Below are 16,978 nucleotides of genomic sequence, written 5' to 3'. Positions count from 1 at the left end.
CCGCTGTATGGCCAGATGATACGCAAACTACGTGTCTCGGCTGGATAAAGCAAACCAGCGTCTCGCTAGTAAAGGTTTGGATTGCAATCGAGGTAAAGACGAATGCAGTGACATATAGGAGTCCTACAGTAAGCACACGCGAGTCCGGTATATTGAGGCACAAACAAACCATGTATCGATGCTCTGATCACACATTGTATTTGTGCACAGACACATTTCAGTACATTCACATTGTTTCCACACATATTCAGGATCATTTTTTTTTATCATTTGTCATGTGTGTGTTGCTGTGTTTAGTAATTCTGAATGGATCTGTGTAATGTAGTAGGTATATGCAGTCAGGTCAAGGCGTTGTTGTTTTGTTTCGATTTTTTGCCATGGTCATGTGGTCCTGTTTGGTATCACAACTTGACTTGTTTAAAATGTTTGGGGTCACTTAGAAATGTCACCTTTTCCATGAAAACGTCAAATAATAAAGTAATCTGAACAGATTTCATCTCATGCTTCCTGAAGCATCTCCCACAAGCATTAGCTACTTTCACAAACTTCCAAGTCCTTAAAATTGACATGTTTCTTAACACTTAAAATTGATTACTGGAATAGACAGTGCTATTCTATTACTCAGTAAGTGAAGTCTAATCATTTCACTAATACCATTCAACATTAAGCACAATTGTAGTCATTTCATCATACATTCGATATAGGGACAGGCATCCTATCTCAATAAATGACTACCAGTTTGTTTTAATGCAGGAATAGTAGTTGTGTGTGTAGTATAGGAAAGTGTGGTGCCCTCTTTCTCAGTTTGAGCCACTGACCCTCAAAATGTCTGTGCATGGACATGCATCATAACATTGAATCTTGACAAATAGTCATAGAAAAGTGTAAATTCACTAGCTTCCTTATTTGACCACTGTTACAGTGAAATATTATAGTGATGATAGTGCTTGGCTCGCACTGGTACATCTTATGCATTTCACTGGACCGATGATGTGTGAAACAGGCTTTGACTAAAATAGTTTAAATTTGAAATGCATGCATGAACATAATACATCTTGTAATGCAGCATTCTGACCATTTTCATTTTGTGTCAGAACACAACACCCAGCTGTCGTTATCAGAATAGATGTGGTACAGTCTGATATAAAAGACCGTTGATGTTGCACAGTCCGCCTGTTACACAAGTGGAGGGCGTCATTCAATCTGATAAAGGACAGGCAAAAATAGCACATGTGTAATCGGCCGTTGAGTTTATCCAGTACACCACCAGCACAACCTCCCTTCCTCCACTGCAGGACTTTCTCACTTTTCACACCACCATTCCTCTTTTGTCTTTCCGCTTTTCCTCCTCTTTCTTCCTGTGCAGGTGACCTCTATTCCCTTCTTTCTAAACTGCTGGGGGAGAGAGATGATGTTGTCCACGTGCATAAGTACGACCCTGCAGATGCGGCCCGAGCCCAGACACGTCTGATGGCAGAGATTGATAGCATAATGCAAAAAAAAGACCGAGGCTGGCCACATTTAGGCTACAAAACAAAAGAGGATGCAATTCTGGTGAGGGACAGAGTGCACAAGTTTCACCAGTTAGAGTCCACTGTCAGCCCCTCAAGGAGCAGGACTGTACCCACCAGACAGCCGACCACAGGGGAGGCTCAAAGGGACCAACAAGGTGGGTTTCGGCCTCGTTTCTTACCCCAACAAAGAGCAAATGTATCAAGTGTTGTGTGGACAGTAAGCTGTCAACCCATGGGCCACAGTGTCAACTGAGACAAGCGTTTGTCTCCCACATATCCATTTGTTTTCCTTTTGATGCCTGTTTCCACCCATCTCACTGCTATCATGTATACGTTGGGTTGCGCAGAGTGTTGGCTGAGTGTGTAATGTTATAGCATGTGGTTTTAATAATTCTCTAATGAACGATCTGGAACATGAGGATTGCTATAGAATAGATTTCAAGATGCACTGCTTTCATCTCGTTGGTCAAAATATCACCCCTGTGTGCAAGACGAGACATCAATATATTTGGTCAGTTTTCCCTGAAGTTGATTTCACTGAAAGATTGTCAGGAGTACACAAGCATACATAAGTGCATTCAGAAAACAGTCAGATATTGGGTTCACGAGAACAAGACAAGACAATATCTTAACACTATTTTTAAGAAATTATGACAAAACATGACTGGAAAAATTCGACTGAAAGTCACAAAATGCAAAACAAAGTCGTAATAGAAATAACCTAAGTGAACAGCCTTTAAAACTATTTAAATACATATCCAATAACAATGAGGCAATAATAATTGATTCAAATAAAGTATCAAAAGCGAGTAATCATATGCTTTTACTGAACACCACTCAACTTCTGTACATTACATATTATAACAAATGCCTCCAGAGGGCCAACGGCCTGTGATTAGAGTACAGAGTACAGGCCAACGGCCTGTGATTGTTGTTGTTACACTTTACAGCATGATCAGTTCTGGCCAAACAACATTTCATTAAAAAATATCTTTAATATTTGGACACTTCTTTATGATAGAAATGCTACTGCCAATCTAATTTCTTGAACAACAATATGTGGACATCATAACATCAGAGCAAGGGTTTAATCCTATGGGGTCGATGGACACGCCGGCACGGAAGCAGCGGAAAACAACTTAAAATACATTTTCTGTTATACAGAAACGAGCAATACATCATTCAAAACTGTAGGGTACTTTTATTTGCTTGTGAACTTCTTTTTGAAACGCGTGACAAATATGAACCAAAACTCAGCGAATACTTGCCACACAGACTTTTATTTTGAAAATGGCTCAAATTGAACAACAATTTGCATATTTAGAAACATATTGATGTTTTCTCCTGTATTGGTGTGTTTAATTATCATTATGTTACAAATCTGGTGAAATGGCGCACGTTGCATTCCCAGATAAACATTATAATCAAACTCTCAGCAGATGCAGAGCTGGAGTTTGTTAACCGAGCTGCTGAGACGTGCTCCTCGCATGTGCGCGTGTGAATGATAACAATACAACAGCGCATATATGTTTAATTGAATCGCAGCGTTTGTGATTTCACAACAGTACTATGCTTTATTGTGACTTTTAAATGGTCTTAATATATCATGCAGCCTCAGAGAACGGTCTGATGATGTGTTCTCGTCTGTGGGATGTGCCACGTCCGGTATTTTGCATGGTCTTGACAAAAAATGCTGTCACTTTAGTTCTACCTTGAATATGAATTATCATAAGCTGTAAAAGACACAAACTCAACTCCTTCATGCTGATATCGTGAGATAGCTTTTCATATTGGTGAGAAATATCATCATGTTTTATTATCACTCAGAATTTTTCACATTTTGTTATGTTGCAGCCCTAAAATGCTTATTTTGTGATAACTTTGCTCATAAAAAAAAAATAATTCAGACTGACATAAATTTTCAGACCCTTAACTCAGTATTTAGTATTAAGCAGCCTCAATTCTTTTTGGGTATGATGCAACACGCTTTGCCCTCCTTTGGAGATTTTCTGCCATATTTCTGAGCAGATCCTCTCAAGCTCTGTCAGGTTGGTTGGTGACCATCCTTGGGCAGCCAAGTCTCTAAAGAGGGGTTAAATTGGGTTCAAATCCAGGCTCTGGCTGGGAGTTATCCCTATAGACACTTTTGTATTGCTTTGGCTGTGTGCTTAGGGGCGTTTTGTCCTGTTGGAGGGTCAACCTTCAATATAGTTTCTCACAGTCAGAGAGCTGGCTACTCTTCAGTAAAGCTCGGATCAGAGGAGTATTGCACTGATGGTCGTCCGTCTGCAAGTTCCTTCCATCTCCACTCGTGATCTCTGGAGCTCAACCAGAGTGACCATCAGGTTCTTGGTCACCTCTTTCACCAAGGCCCTTCTCACCGGCAGTCTCATTGTTCAGCCAGCTCTAGGAAGACTCCTGGTTGTTTAAATGGACTTCTTCCATTTCAGAATTATGGCATATGCAAAAAGAGTAAATAAATGTGGTTTTATGTTTCTTAGTACAGATACTAGGCAAATATTTTTTGCCTTAATTTTTGACCATATATAAATAGTTTTTTAGTTTGAACTCGAACAAACATTCTATATTTTCTTTACATAATGACACTTGGTTTGATACTTTGTTAAATAGAATGAAATACATTCATCCATTTTAAATGTCTCTTATGTACAATTTCTTCTGGGGACTCTGTAAATAAAGAATAATAGATATCATTGACATCTTTGGGTGTTTAGCAGGTTTATCATTGTTTACAGGGAACAAGTTATTGATATCTTGCAGTTTAGTGGTCAGTTGTGAGTTTGTTCAGTGAAGGATTCTTAATACTGATTCACACCCAGTCCATCTGTTTGAGGACAACTTCGAGAAAGACATGTTTTCTTGACATTATTTACACGCATGTAAATAATGGTATGGTTCAATGGTATGTCGTCACATTGAAGCGCTGCTGCTGAAAAGTGACAGTTGGCAGTCTAAGCACACTATACACCTTAGGTGTGTCCCAGTTTGCTTACTTGTGCTCTATTCTATGCTGTTTTAGTGTAAGTAGTGTGAGTAGTGTGATCACGCTGATATTCCAGAAAGAAGAAGTGCACTTAAATAACCCAGATGATGCACTTAATTAACCGGAAAAACAAAGTGTTGGACACTTCATTGCACTCAGCTGTCACAGCTTTCCTTGCGTAACCGAGGGCAGGGGCATCAGACTACCATCTTGAATGACAAAATAACCTTTAATAACCAAAATAACTAAATAAAGTTCAAAAGTACAATAGACGGTTGAGTACAAAGTGCACGGGGTCTACAATCCAGGCACGTGGAGGAATAATCACAGGAGTGCGCACCTCGGGTCACGCTAATGGTTTATCAGATCTGTGCGCTAGCGCAGGTTATAATCTCACAGTTTAATAATATTTATAGCTCCTAACTTAAAATGTACATCCGTATGCAAGTTTGAGGGACTTTATTTAAATTAAATACAAACACCTCTTTAGCTATTGTCACGTGTCAGTGATTATTCCTCCTCGTAGTTTCCAACCCTTGACAAAGTGCATAGTATAAGTGCATAGTATAAGTGCATAGTATAAGTGCATAGTATAAGTGCATAGTCTAGGTGCATAGTCTAGGTGCATAGTCTAGGTGCATAGTCTAGGTGCATAGTCTAGGTGCATAGTCTAGGTGCATAGTCTAAGTGCATAGTCTAAGTGCATGGTGCATAGTAAAAGTGCATAGTGCATAAGTGCATAGTATAAGTGCATGGTGCATAGTAAAAGTGCATAGTAAAAGTGCATGGTAAAAGTGCATAGTAAAAGTGCATAGTCTAAGTGCATGGTGCATAGTAAAAGTGCATAGTGCATAAGTGCATGGTGCATAGTAAAAGTGCATAGTAAAAGTGCATGGTGCATAGTAAAAGTGCATAGTAAAAGTGCATAGTGCATAGTATAAGTGCATGGTGCATAGTATAAGTGCATGGTGCATAGTATAAGTGCATAGTCTAAGTGCAAGGTGCATAAGTGCATAGTCTAAGTGCATGGTGCATAGTAAAAGTGCATAGTATAAGTGCATGGTGCATAGTAAAAGTGCATAGTATAAGTGCATAGTGCATAGTATAAGTGCATGGTGCATAGTATAAGTGCATAGTATAAGTGCATGGTGCATAAGTGCATAGTCTAAGTGCATGGTGCATAGTAAAAGTGCATAGTGCATAAGTGCATAGTATAAGTGCATAGTGCATAAGTGCATAGTATAAGTGCATAGTGCATAGTATAAGTGCATAGTATAAGTGCATGGTGCATAGTAAAAGTGCATAGTGCATAAGTGCATAGTATAAGTGCATAGTGCATAAGTGCATAGTATAAGTGCATAGTGCATAGTATAAGTGCATAGTATAAGTCCATAGTGCATAGTTTAAGTGCATAGTATAAGTGCATGGTGCATAGTCTAAGTGCAAAGTGCATAGTCTAAGTGCATAGTGCATAGTCTAAGTGCATAGTATAAGTGCATGGAGCATAGTAAAAGTGCATAGTGTAGAGTATAAGTGCATGGAGCATAGTAAAAGTGCATAGTGTATAGTATAAGTGCATGGAGCATAGTAAAAGTGCATAATATAAGTGCATAGTGTTAATTTAACAATAGTTTATAGTATAAGTGAGTGTATAGTATAAGTGCATAGTGTATAGTTTTTAGTGCCCTGCAATCCACACTAATTCCTCATTTCCCACTAGAGTTCAGCTCATAAAGGTGTTCAGATACAGGAGTCGAGTACAGGTTGACTTATGATGTTTCACATGCAGAATGTCTCTATTGTGTCGCGTCTAGCGGTGTAAAAGTCAAGTCAAGTCGCCTTTATTTATATAGCGCTTTATACAATACAAATAGTTTCAAAGCAGCTTTACAGAGATACCAGGAAAATTATGCATTTCGGCTGTTGTTCAGCTGAGGTCAGTTCAGTGTTGATTCAGTTCCGTTGTAAAGATCATCAATTACTAAATTAATGCATTTCATCTATAAAGCAGCTAAGGATGCACGATATGTTGGACACCATATCGGTATTGGACGATATATGTCCATTTTTAATGTTATCATTATAGGGCCAACATATTAAAGCCGATAAATAATGTATTATTTCCTTCAGCTGAGACACTTCAGATGCGCACTGTTCATCATGATGGGTTTCATTTGCCTGAAATATGATTGGAATCACTTCAAAAAAGGAAAATATAGTTAAGTGCAACGTACTATCATATAGACTACATAAAATTATAATGATATATAATATATAATTGCGTGCTTGGGACATGGCTTTTTATGTTTTTGTAATCAGGACTTTAAATGAAATGAAATATAAAAAAATTTGGATTTAGATTTATCGGCCAATATATCGGTTATCGGCTTTCAAATATAAAGAGTTATCGGTTATCAGTATCAGCCAAAATTGCCACATCGGTGCATCCCTAAAAGCAGCTCTGCAGGAAACAGTGATGTCATCGTCCAGCTCAGTTCAGTTCTCATACAATGGTGTCAATGCAGGCAGATCAATAATATTGCTGAATATTAATATTAAGTTTCTCCAACTAAGCAAGCTAGAGGCGACAGTGATAAGAACCCAAACTCCATCAGTGACAGAAATGGAGAATAAAAAACCTTGGGAGAAACCAGGCTCAGTCGAGGGGCTTGTGTGATTATGATGCACTGATGCATGATCTGATGTGGTCATTATTCTGCTTTTTACATGACAAACTTATTCAGAGGCTGTTTTCATTAGTTTGCCAACAGGTTATTATTTTTTCAATGTGGATCAATAATTAATGTATTATTATTCTTTACAGTCTTTTTATTTTTAGACCCTTGAGCCAGTTCTCTTTGTGCTCCGCTGATCCATTCATGTGAATCAATGGTGCTCAAAACTATTAAAACCTTCGATAGATGTCTGTGTTGTTTCAAACCAGAACCCTCAGATTTTAAATGTTTTTTCTTTCTCATTCTTCATTCATTCCATGTTCAAATCCAAACCTATATTAAATTGTGTGTGTGTGTGTGTGTGTGTGTGTGTGTGTGTGTGTGTGTGTGTGTGTGTGTGCAGGTGCCCATCTGGTGGAGGTGTCAGACTGGCCTGAGGCGGAGCTGCAGTTTGGACAGGTGTCTGGTCTGGCTCTCAACTCTAAGGGTGACCTGATCATCTTCCACAGAGGAGATCACATATGGGGAAGGGAGTACGTTCTGGAATATTAACCCACTCCATACATTTAAGCATTCTCCACCCAAAGGCTCTGGACAAAAAAAATGTTTTAAGAGAATTTGTGCATATTAAGCGATAAACATTGCTGATGTAGAATTGAGCTCTGTCTAGACATGTAATGAACACTGACCTTTTTCTCATGAAGTTGTCATTGGCATAATGTTACTGTCTGATGAAAGGTTATATAAAGGAAATGCTACCATTGCATTGTCATCATTTACTCACCCTCATGTCCTTCCAAATCCTTAAAGTCCCCCGTAGTCAATCATTTTATCCCTTAAAACTCTTCTTTGATCACCAAAATGACACATTTAAATGTTTTTTTCCTGTAAAAAATGTCTTGATGCCTTAAAATATCTTGAATGTAACTCGACACCCTTGCCTCATTTAGTATACGCGGTTCTATGAATATGCAAATGAGCCCCGCCTCCACTCACTCACTCAGCTCAGAGATCCACTGGTTGACGATCACACGTTGATCTGATTGGTTACAAGTTAGTTTGTGATGGTGGAGGTGGTTTGTCTTAAAGCACATTAATAACACCAAACATTAAAACCTGGATTTTCACCACAGTGGGTCTTTTATTCAGAACACAAATGAATATATTTTTTATATTCTCTCATCATTTTTCATCATCACACAAACAAAATATTTAAGCTTCAAAAAGTTTGTGAAGTGATTGTAAAATACATCCGTATGGATCATCTGAAGTCTTCTGAAGGGGGTTGGAATGACATGAGGGTGCATAAATGATGACAGAATTTTTTAATGAACTGTCCGTTGCAATTTGAATTATGATTTGCATATTTGAATTATGATTTTTGCAGTTCACCCAGTAAAAAAAAAAAATCTGTCATCATTTACTCAACCAAGTCCCAATCTCTGACTTAGTCCTTTCTGAGAAGTACGTTTTCAGCAGAATGTCCATGTTTCTGTTCTCCATGCAATAGTTCCAAATATAACACAAAAAGGAACATGGAAGTGGTTCATATGATGTGTGTGCTATACTTCAGGTTCGATGACATTCGACAACTAAACTTCAGCCTTTTTTCTCACACAAATCTTTGATATGATTTTGAAGAACTTGGAATAAAATGAATAAGTTGGCAGTGCTTTTTTGCCGTATTTGAAGCTAGACAGCACCCATCTGCATTTAGGTCATGTCATGAAAAGCACAGGCATTCTTTCAGTTTCTTTTTGTTCCAGAATAGAAAGAAGGGAACAACATGAATGTAAATCGTGACAGGGAACTATTCCTGTAAAGATGCAAATACTGCTGATAAACAATATGCTGTTATTGTATAATGAAGTATTTTTCTCCTGCAGCTCCTTTGATATGAATGGCATGTACCAGCAGAAGAAACTGGGCCCCATCCAGCAGCCCGCCATCATGGTGGTGGATCCAGTCAAAGGACGAGTGCTCAGAGCTTCAGGGAGGAATATGTAAGTCCATGAGATGCTGTTATGGCAGCGTGTCTACAGTTCAGAGATGCGGCACAATGCAGTTTGACAGACTGGAATCCTCCCGTTTATAATCAGTGACGCTGTGTAAACACTCGACTGCTATTTTTTTCTATCTTTGAGTCATTGTGCTTGTTGATAATGAGATGTTTGTTTGAACAGGTTTTATCTGCCGCATGGAATAACTACAGACAAGAACGATAATTACTGGGTGACCGATGTAGCACTTCATCAGGTACAGACACTCCAATGAACTTAAGAAACCCCGCTACTAGATATCTTAATATCCAAATGAAAAACGGAAAAAAAAACTTGAGTGAAACCAGGTTTAGTCGAGTGGGGTGATTTAGCTATGTTTGGTACAAGTCATATATTATATTGGGAAACTCTTCGTTTTTATTGGCACTAAGCGTCAGTTAGCTGTGTGTTGGTTATCTACACAATAGAAGTTGTGGCACTTTTAATATTAACCAATAGAGTGGGACAGGGATGACGTCAGAACTCGGAAGTCTATTTTGCCGCTGGTTCCTTCGAGATTTTCCTATCGGGTCTTATAATGAGTTTTTTTATTTTATGAGTGAAATAAATCCTGTGATAAGCTTAACTCTGCGATACTTTGACGTTGTGTTCTACAGTGTAATCTGCACACACTCACATCCCAAGCTTTCTTATCTAATTACTTATTAGATGCTTATTTATTCAAAAATACACTGCTTCAGAATTCACATTTTCAATATGGGTGTGTTCAGTCAAGATACAATGGTTGAGTATCGTTTGAATTTGAACGATTTTGATTCTGATTATCAATTCAGATTCTTATCAATTCCATATTTCGATTCCAATAGGGTAAAAAAACAACTAAAAAAACGGATATTATTCACATCTTATTGCAAAACATTTAATTGTAGATGAATATCATAAACACAAATTAACATGCTAGAAGAACACTAACGTTTGCCTGTGGTTTAAAAATATCATGGAAAAACAACTAGCCTAACTAATATACATTTCAATCATTATTAAAGACAAGTAAACACTCAGTTATTAAAAGAAAGAACAAAAAAAATGAAAAATGAGCAATCGCATATTATACGATTGAATATACAAATATACGATTGAAATAATCAGTTTTAAGGTTTTCAAGTATTCAGGTACAGAAAGTAATCAAATGTAAAATAACACTGAACTTTATAAATAAAATATACATTATAAATATATATATATAGCTATATTGTTCAAATTCTGTTTCAAACTTGGACTCCTCATACGCTGATTTTAATGAGAGGTCCACAAAAATAAGACAGAAATGTCAGTGGATGTAAAAAGGTTAATCAGAATGGCAAAGGAAATGTATTGATTGTGTGAGAAACAAATATATAATAAAAAACACATCATAATGGTCAAGCAAAATGAGGAATATGACTTCTTAAACTATAATAAAGTTGGTGCGATTGAAGCGTTCTTTCTCCATATCTAGGTATTCAAGCTGAGCAGTAGCGGCACAGACCAGCAGCTTCTGGTCTTGGGAGAAGCTTTTGAACCAGGAAGTGACAAGAATCATTTCTGCCAACCTACAGATGTGGCCGTGGACCCTGTTACTGGAAACATCTTCATCTCAGACGGATACTGCAATTCCAGGATCCTCAAATTCTCACCAGAGGGCAAATATATCTCACACTGGGGAGCAGGTACACGTGGCACAATATTTTATCAGACATGATATTACAAAACCTTTACAATTACCAATACTCTGATATTGCTGCTAGGTATGATACAGCTTAACTAGAATTGATTCAGTAAGGCGAACATCCAACACCTGGTTGATATTTCAGAACACTGTTTGGATAGTTTAGCTTTAAGACTTTATTAATAATGATTTTTTTGCTGATGGCATAGGCTCCTCGGACAGAAAGCGGCGTGTCCCGTTCAGGATCCCACACAGCCTGGCGTTCCTGCCGGATAAACGGGAGCTGTGTGTGGCCGACCGGGACAATGGACGGATTCAGTGCTTCATGGCAGAGACTGGCGAGTTTGTGAAGGAGATCAAAAAAGACGTGTTTGGAGGAGAAGTATTTGCCATCGCATACTCGCCTGTCCAAGGTATGCATGCAGAGAGCATGATAAATCTGATCTTTTTATTATTACGTTGTCATGTAAATTTCAAGTTGGAATTAGACTGCAGCACCACAGGAATAGTTTGTCATAATGTACTCATGTCACACCTGTATAACTTTCTTCAGTGGAACACAAAAGGAGAAATTTAGGAAAAGCACAAAGACTTGTTGGAGTCATGAGTCAAATTTCGAACCATAGTTCGATAGCAACCATAGTTCAACCAAAATGGCAAAGTTGCATTTATGTTTCTGCCGTTAACTTTTGAACTGTATGGTCTAGAAACATAATTTTTTCTTCTGATTCCTTGGCTGATGCTGAAGTGAATCCCTCCGTTCACCAAATCTGTGTCAGATCATCTTAACAGAATGCCGGAAAAGCTACAGGATTTTGATTAACCAAACCATATGTGACCCTGGATCACAAAACCAGTCATAAGTCGCACGGGTATATTTGCTGCAATAGCCAACAATACATTATATGGGTCAAAATTATCGATTTTTCTTTTGTGCCAAAAATCATTAGGATATTAAGTAAAGATCATGTTCCATGAAGATATTTTGTAAATTTCCTACCGTGAATATATTAAACATTTATTTTTGTGAGTGAATGCAGCACAATCATGAACATAAATGTACAACTTTAAAGGCGATTTTCTCAATGTTTTGATTTTTTTGCACTCTCAGATTCCAGATTTTGAAATAGTTGTATCTCGACCAAATATTGTCATATCCTAACAAACCATACATCAATGGAAAGTGTATTTATTCAACTTTCAGATGATGTATAAATCCCAATTTAAAAAAATTCACACATGTGACTGGTTTTGTGGTCCCGGGTCACATATTGATAATTCCACTCAGGGAGTGCTTTGGCAAATTGACACACAACTTTATGTGTGTAAATGTCACAATGCCCTGTCAATTTCCTATTAATTGGATGATCATGACACCTACTGGTTATTGCAGTTATTAGCAGTTGTGTTATGTTATGATTCTACATAAGGATTTTCATGGCTTTTCCTAAAATGATCACCAGGGGATGCCATGTCCGGTTAAATGTTCGTGTAACTGATCTGCTACTGTCATGCTTGACCCTGTATTGCTGATTGCAGCTTTATGTATCCCTTCGCGTTCAGCAGAAGAAAGTCTTTGGTATGACTTATGAGTAAATATAAATGAATGAACATTTGGATTTAATGTCATTCATTTCATAAAGCTCAATAGTTCACTGAGCATCTCGATCCTAACCATGTGAATTCACATGTCCTTTGATCTATAATGTGAATACATGTTTAAAAAACATACAAATCCTTCAACGACTGACGCTAAACCAAACTCAGTAGTAATGTAGACTCTGCAGTCATGTTGCTCATGTGTTGTTGCAGGCGGTCTCATCTACGCAGTGAATGGAGAAGCTCCGTATGGGCAGTCTGCTCCTCTTCAAGGGTTTGTTATCAGTTATTCCACCAAGGAAATCCTGGATTCCTTCAGTCCAGACACACAGGTGCTGATTAAGAAATATTTACACAACCCTGCTGAGCACAACACAACATTCCTCAAAACCCGCTTGAAGTGCTCTTCATGATAGGAGCAGTGATATTGCTGAGAGCTGTATGTTAGTTGTTAACAGCACATAGTAAAAACTCTTTCTGATCAACGTTGCCCAATACAGAGTTCAATGGTAGCAGTGTTGCACAAATAGCTAACTTTGTTTCAAACTATTTCAACTCATTTACCTTACAAAGTGAAGCCATTGTTCAGACATGAATATTTTCATTAGATTACATGGGTGGAAATAAACACACAGCATGGAGACTGATCTTGTATGTGTATGTACTGTACAACTGCTTCCTGCAACTCTTTTCATGTGGAGGTCAAAACGGTGCGCCACTGACGGTAGAGGCTTTAGCAGAAAATACAAGTTCAGATTAGATGCTGATGACACGTTATGTCTGCAAATAAGAGGATAAATTCATATCATTTATTTGTGGGGGGGGGAAACAGTATGCAAAACAGATAGACACACTTGCAAGAAAGAAGCATGAGTCTAAATGTATATGAGCAAAACCATTATATATCTAACTGTTGTGCCGTTTATCGCTCTGATCTTGTGCTTTTAGAGATTTGTTTAAATATCCTAAATCTCTTGAAACACCAGTATGAGATTTGTTTTCTAATCTGCTAATAATAGCATCCTCTTGCCTTCTCATTCTCATCAGACAGCGCTGTGGCTTCCTGTCTGGCTTAAAGGTGCAGTAAGCGATTTCTGAGAAACACTGTTGAAAGTGGATCAAACCGAGCAGCACATCACACTTGTAGCCAATCAACATTAGGGGCCGTGTCCACACATTAGGGGGTGTGTCCACTCATTATGGCGGAGGTGCCTGCGTTGCATTGGGGGCGGAGCTATAAAGAGCTTTTGGGTAGGGCATGTGTTTTGGTGATTTCAAATATCAACAGCTTTTCTCAGAAATAGCTTACTGCGCCTTTAAAGCTTGTCTTTTTTGGGGATTTAAAGAAGAGTGATAATGATGTTTAAGGAGTGCTCACATCTTTCTTTAGGATTTATTTTCATGCTAATAAGCAAATATATATAGAGTTATAGGTTTCTCTACTCTCTACGCCTAACATTCACATTTATTCGTTTAGTAGATGCTTTTGGCCACACCGATTTACCAAATGAGGAAAAACAAGCAATATTAGCAATATTCCGTATTGCTGCAACAAAATATAATGTCTTGTTATGGATCTATTTACCCGTTCTTATATTTTGTTCTGACACCTGAGGTCTTTTCCTTCTGTTTTTCCTTTAGGAATTTAAATTACCACATGACATTGTTGTTACAGCAGATGGGAGCGTCTTTGTTGGAGACGCAGGATCAGATTCTGTAATGAAGTTTGTTCAGTCTTCAAGTAAGTTATAATATATATAAATATACTAATATGTAAACATAGCAGTATAACATTTCAAATAAAAATATGTACATGAGAAAAGCTATGCTTTTTGTCTCTTCTGACAACAAAAAATTAAGCTTGAAGATTTTTTCCCTCATTTCAGAAGCAGAACATCGCTCCGTTAAAAAAGGTGGAATTGAGGTCCAAGAAATTGAAGGTAATGTCACGTCACTGTGTCAGATTATGTGATTTTGAGTACTAATGTCATGTCGTGGACATGAAACATGTCAGACTACCCGTAGCTTCCCGACCAATCATCGCTAGCCGTCTTTAACAATGTGCGTGATGTCATAGAGAAGGTAGAACTAGCATCTGACTTCCCGAAACAAGAGCATATACAAACAGTGGTTGTACTAGCCTAATGCTAATTCCAGTTCTCAGAGCAGAGCATGGAATTTTTGTAAATAATTTGTTAATTACTAAAGGTTCGATGTTACATTTAAGGGGCTTATATTTACCAATTGGAAATTTTAAACATTTCACGTGTATGGGCTTCTAAATTAAACTCTCATTTTGGTGCTGCCTTTCCTTTAAAACTTGAGAAAACACACTATTTGTGATTGGCCAAGACAGGCGGAAACATATAGGGCCCTATCTTGCACCCAGTGCAATTGACTTTGTACACCGACGCATGTATCATTCCTATTTTGCACCCGTGCACAGCGGACTTTTCCCTCCACAGACGCACGCCGGTAAACTAAGGAGTGAACTTGCGCTCCCGGGGGGCAGTGCAGCGAAAAGAGGAGGCGTGTTCCGGCGCAAACGTTCCCTGGTGCTATTTTGCAGGTTTAGAAAACAATTCCGCCACTGACCAGGAAAAACCTAGTCTAAAGTCAGTGGTGCGTTGCGCATGTTATTCATATGCTATTTTAGGGGCGCATGCTTGGCCATAATCAATGTAGCGTGTGCACAACGCACATACACTTTGATTCTCTCATCTACACAGAAGCAGCAGTTCTCATTTTTGCAAATCATACATTATTACAAGGAAAAATATTACCACACGAGGGAAATCATTGTTGTGTCCATGAGGATGTGAAAAAATAGGCATAAATCTAGCTTACACATTTACCCAAATTAATATACGCCTATTTAACCGAAGCTAATTTGGGTGTGTTTCTCCATCCCCAATGTCACTTCTCTGTGTTTTACGGCCCTGACGAGAACGTCGGTCTCCACGGCTGTGAACCGCTGCTGGCGCGCGCCTGGCAAATCCGCCGTTATAATATCAATCCGCCATGGAACAAGAGCGCCTGCTCTTAAAGGGAATGTGAGATGTCGCTCTGATTGGTTTATTTCGCGTTACGCCCAAACCACACCTATGAGTAATGAAGCTACTTCAGACCAACCCATTTTAGATTTGCGTCGGGCGCAAGAGTCATTTATCCCGTCGGTATAATAGCAACAGTGCCCAAGACCCGCCCACAAAGTTACTTGCGTTTCGCGCTTGATACTTGCGTTTCAGATCGTTAAAATAGGGCCCATACACTGCATTAAGAAAGGACTGAGGTTCAGTGTACTTGCCCTATCACTGATGGTTGAAGGATGTGTTTGACATAAGGCTCAGAGGCACAATATGCTCTTTGTGAAGGTTTCAGTGCTGCTCTTGAAATAATGATCTTAGTATGTCATCAATGAAGCAATGAAACCTTCATAAAGGGCATATTGTGCCTCTGAGCCTTATGTCAAACACATCCTGCAACCATCAATGATATGGCAGGTACACTGAACCTCATTTAACAGCACATAACCTTTCCAGTCTGGCTTTCGTCTGTTACACCGTACTGAAACAGCCCTGGTTAAGGCTCTTAATGATCTCCTCCTAGCTTCTGATTCTGGCGCTCTCCTTCTGCTAGACCTCAGCTTTTGACACTATTAGTCCTGAGATACTCCTGTCACAGCTTTCAGCAATTGGAATTACTGGCACAGCCTTTGACTGGTTTTCCTCAGGGAGGCAACAATTGGAATGACAGGGACAATGGTTTGACAGGGAGGCAACAATTTGTTATATACCAGAAGCAAAATCATCCACCAAATCCATCAGTTCTGGTGTCCCTCAAGGTTCTGTCTTGGGCCCTCTTCTTTTCACTATTTATATGTTAGACAAATTATTAAACGCTATGGGTTTAACTTCCACTGTTATGCTGATCACATTCAGATGTATACCTCCCACCTCAGTGTTTCCTCTGCCTACATTAACAACTTGCATCAAGGAACTCAAGCTTTGGCTTGAGGCAAATTACCTTAAATTTAACTCAAGTAAAACGGAGGTAATATTGATCGGCTCTAAATCTGTGGTATCTTAATTATCCGGTCAGCTGATAGATTTGGATGGTGACTTGATAATGCCCTCTACGACATACGGCTCTACGGCGCTCTCATTGATTCCACTCTTTCATTTAATGATCACATTGGTAAAGTGGTAAAGACCGCTTGTCCACCTATGTAATATCTCTCATATTCGATCTTCTCTTAGTCTGCAGGATGCATGAACCGTTATACATGTATTTGTCACAGCTCAACTAGATTACGGTAACTCACTTCTTTATGGCCTTTCAGTTAAAAATATCAAACGATTACAATATGTTCAAAACTCCGCAGCCCGCTTGATCTCTCACACAGGAAAGAATGAGCACATTACTCCAATCCTCTATCACCTTCATTAGCTTCCGGTTTATACTGATTCTAATTCTCA

The 16,978-nt window shown here is 38.6% G+C and overlaps 1 protein-coding gene and 1 long non-coding RNA gene across 7 annotated transcripts in view; both read left to right on the top strand.

The window, feature by feature from the left end:
- The window catches only part of pam (peptidylglycine alpha-amidating monooxygenase), a 56,752-nt gene that overhangs the window by 36,970 nt on the left and 2,804 nt on the right, over positions 1-16,978 (top strand). For 4 of the 5 annotated variants that reach the window (XM_082156845.1, XM_082156842.1, XM_082156843.1 and 1 more), the window contains exons 15-23: positions 1,367-1,669; positions 7,597-7,726; positions 9,080-9,196; positions 9,377-9,449; positions 10,692-10,902; positions 11,111-11,314; positions 12,714-12,832; positions 14,142-14,241; positions 14,387-14,440. In XM_082156845.1, coding sequence (XP_082012971.1) covers positions 1,367-1,669; positions 7,597-7,726; positions 9,080-9,196; positions 9,377-9,449; positions 10,692-10,902; positions 11,111-11,314; positions 12,714-12,832; positions 14,142-14,241; positions 14,387-14,440 — 1,311 coding nt within the window. The remainder of the gene's footprint in view (positions 1-1,366; positions 1,670-7,596; positions 7,727-9,079; positions 9,197-9,376; positions 9,450-10,691; positions 10,903-11,110; positions 11,315-12,713; positions 12,833-14,141; positions 14,242-14,386; positions 14,441-16,978) is intronic. The other variant, XM_082156846.1, reaches the window with a different exon arrangement.
- On the top strand, positions 4,981-7,574 carry LOC309488621. Of its 2 annotated transcripts, XR_014202214.1 has the most exons (4): positions 4,981-5,101; positions 5,367-5,831; positions 5,868-5,952; positions 6,943-7,574. It is a non-coding gene; the product is annotated as an uncharacterized lncRNA (long non-coding RNA). The 2 variants fall into 2 exon arrangements; XR_014202215.1 differs by having other exon boundaries at positions 5,868-7,574.

Source organism: Leuciscus leuciscus, assembly GCF_965113295.1.
Source record: "Leuciscus leuciscus genome assembly, chromosome: 24".
Taxonomy (NCBI): domain Eukaryota; kingdom Metazoa; phylum Chordata; class Actinopteri; order Cypriniformes; family Leuciscidae; genus Leuciscus; species Leuciscus leuciscus.
Note: the sequence above shows the minus strand (reverse complement) of the source record. Positions and strands in the feature narration are given on the sequence as shown.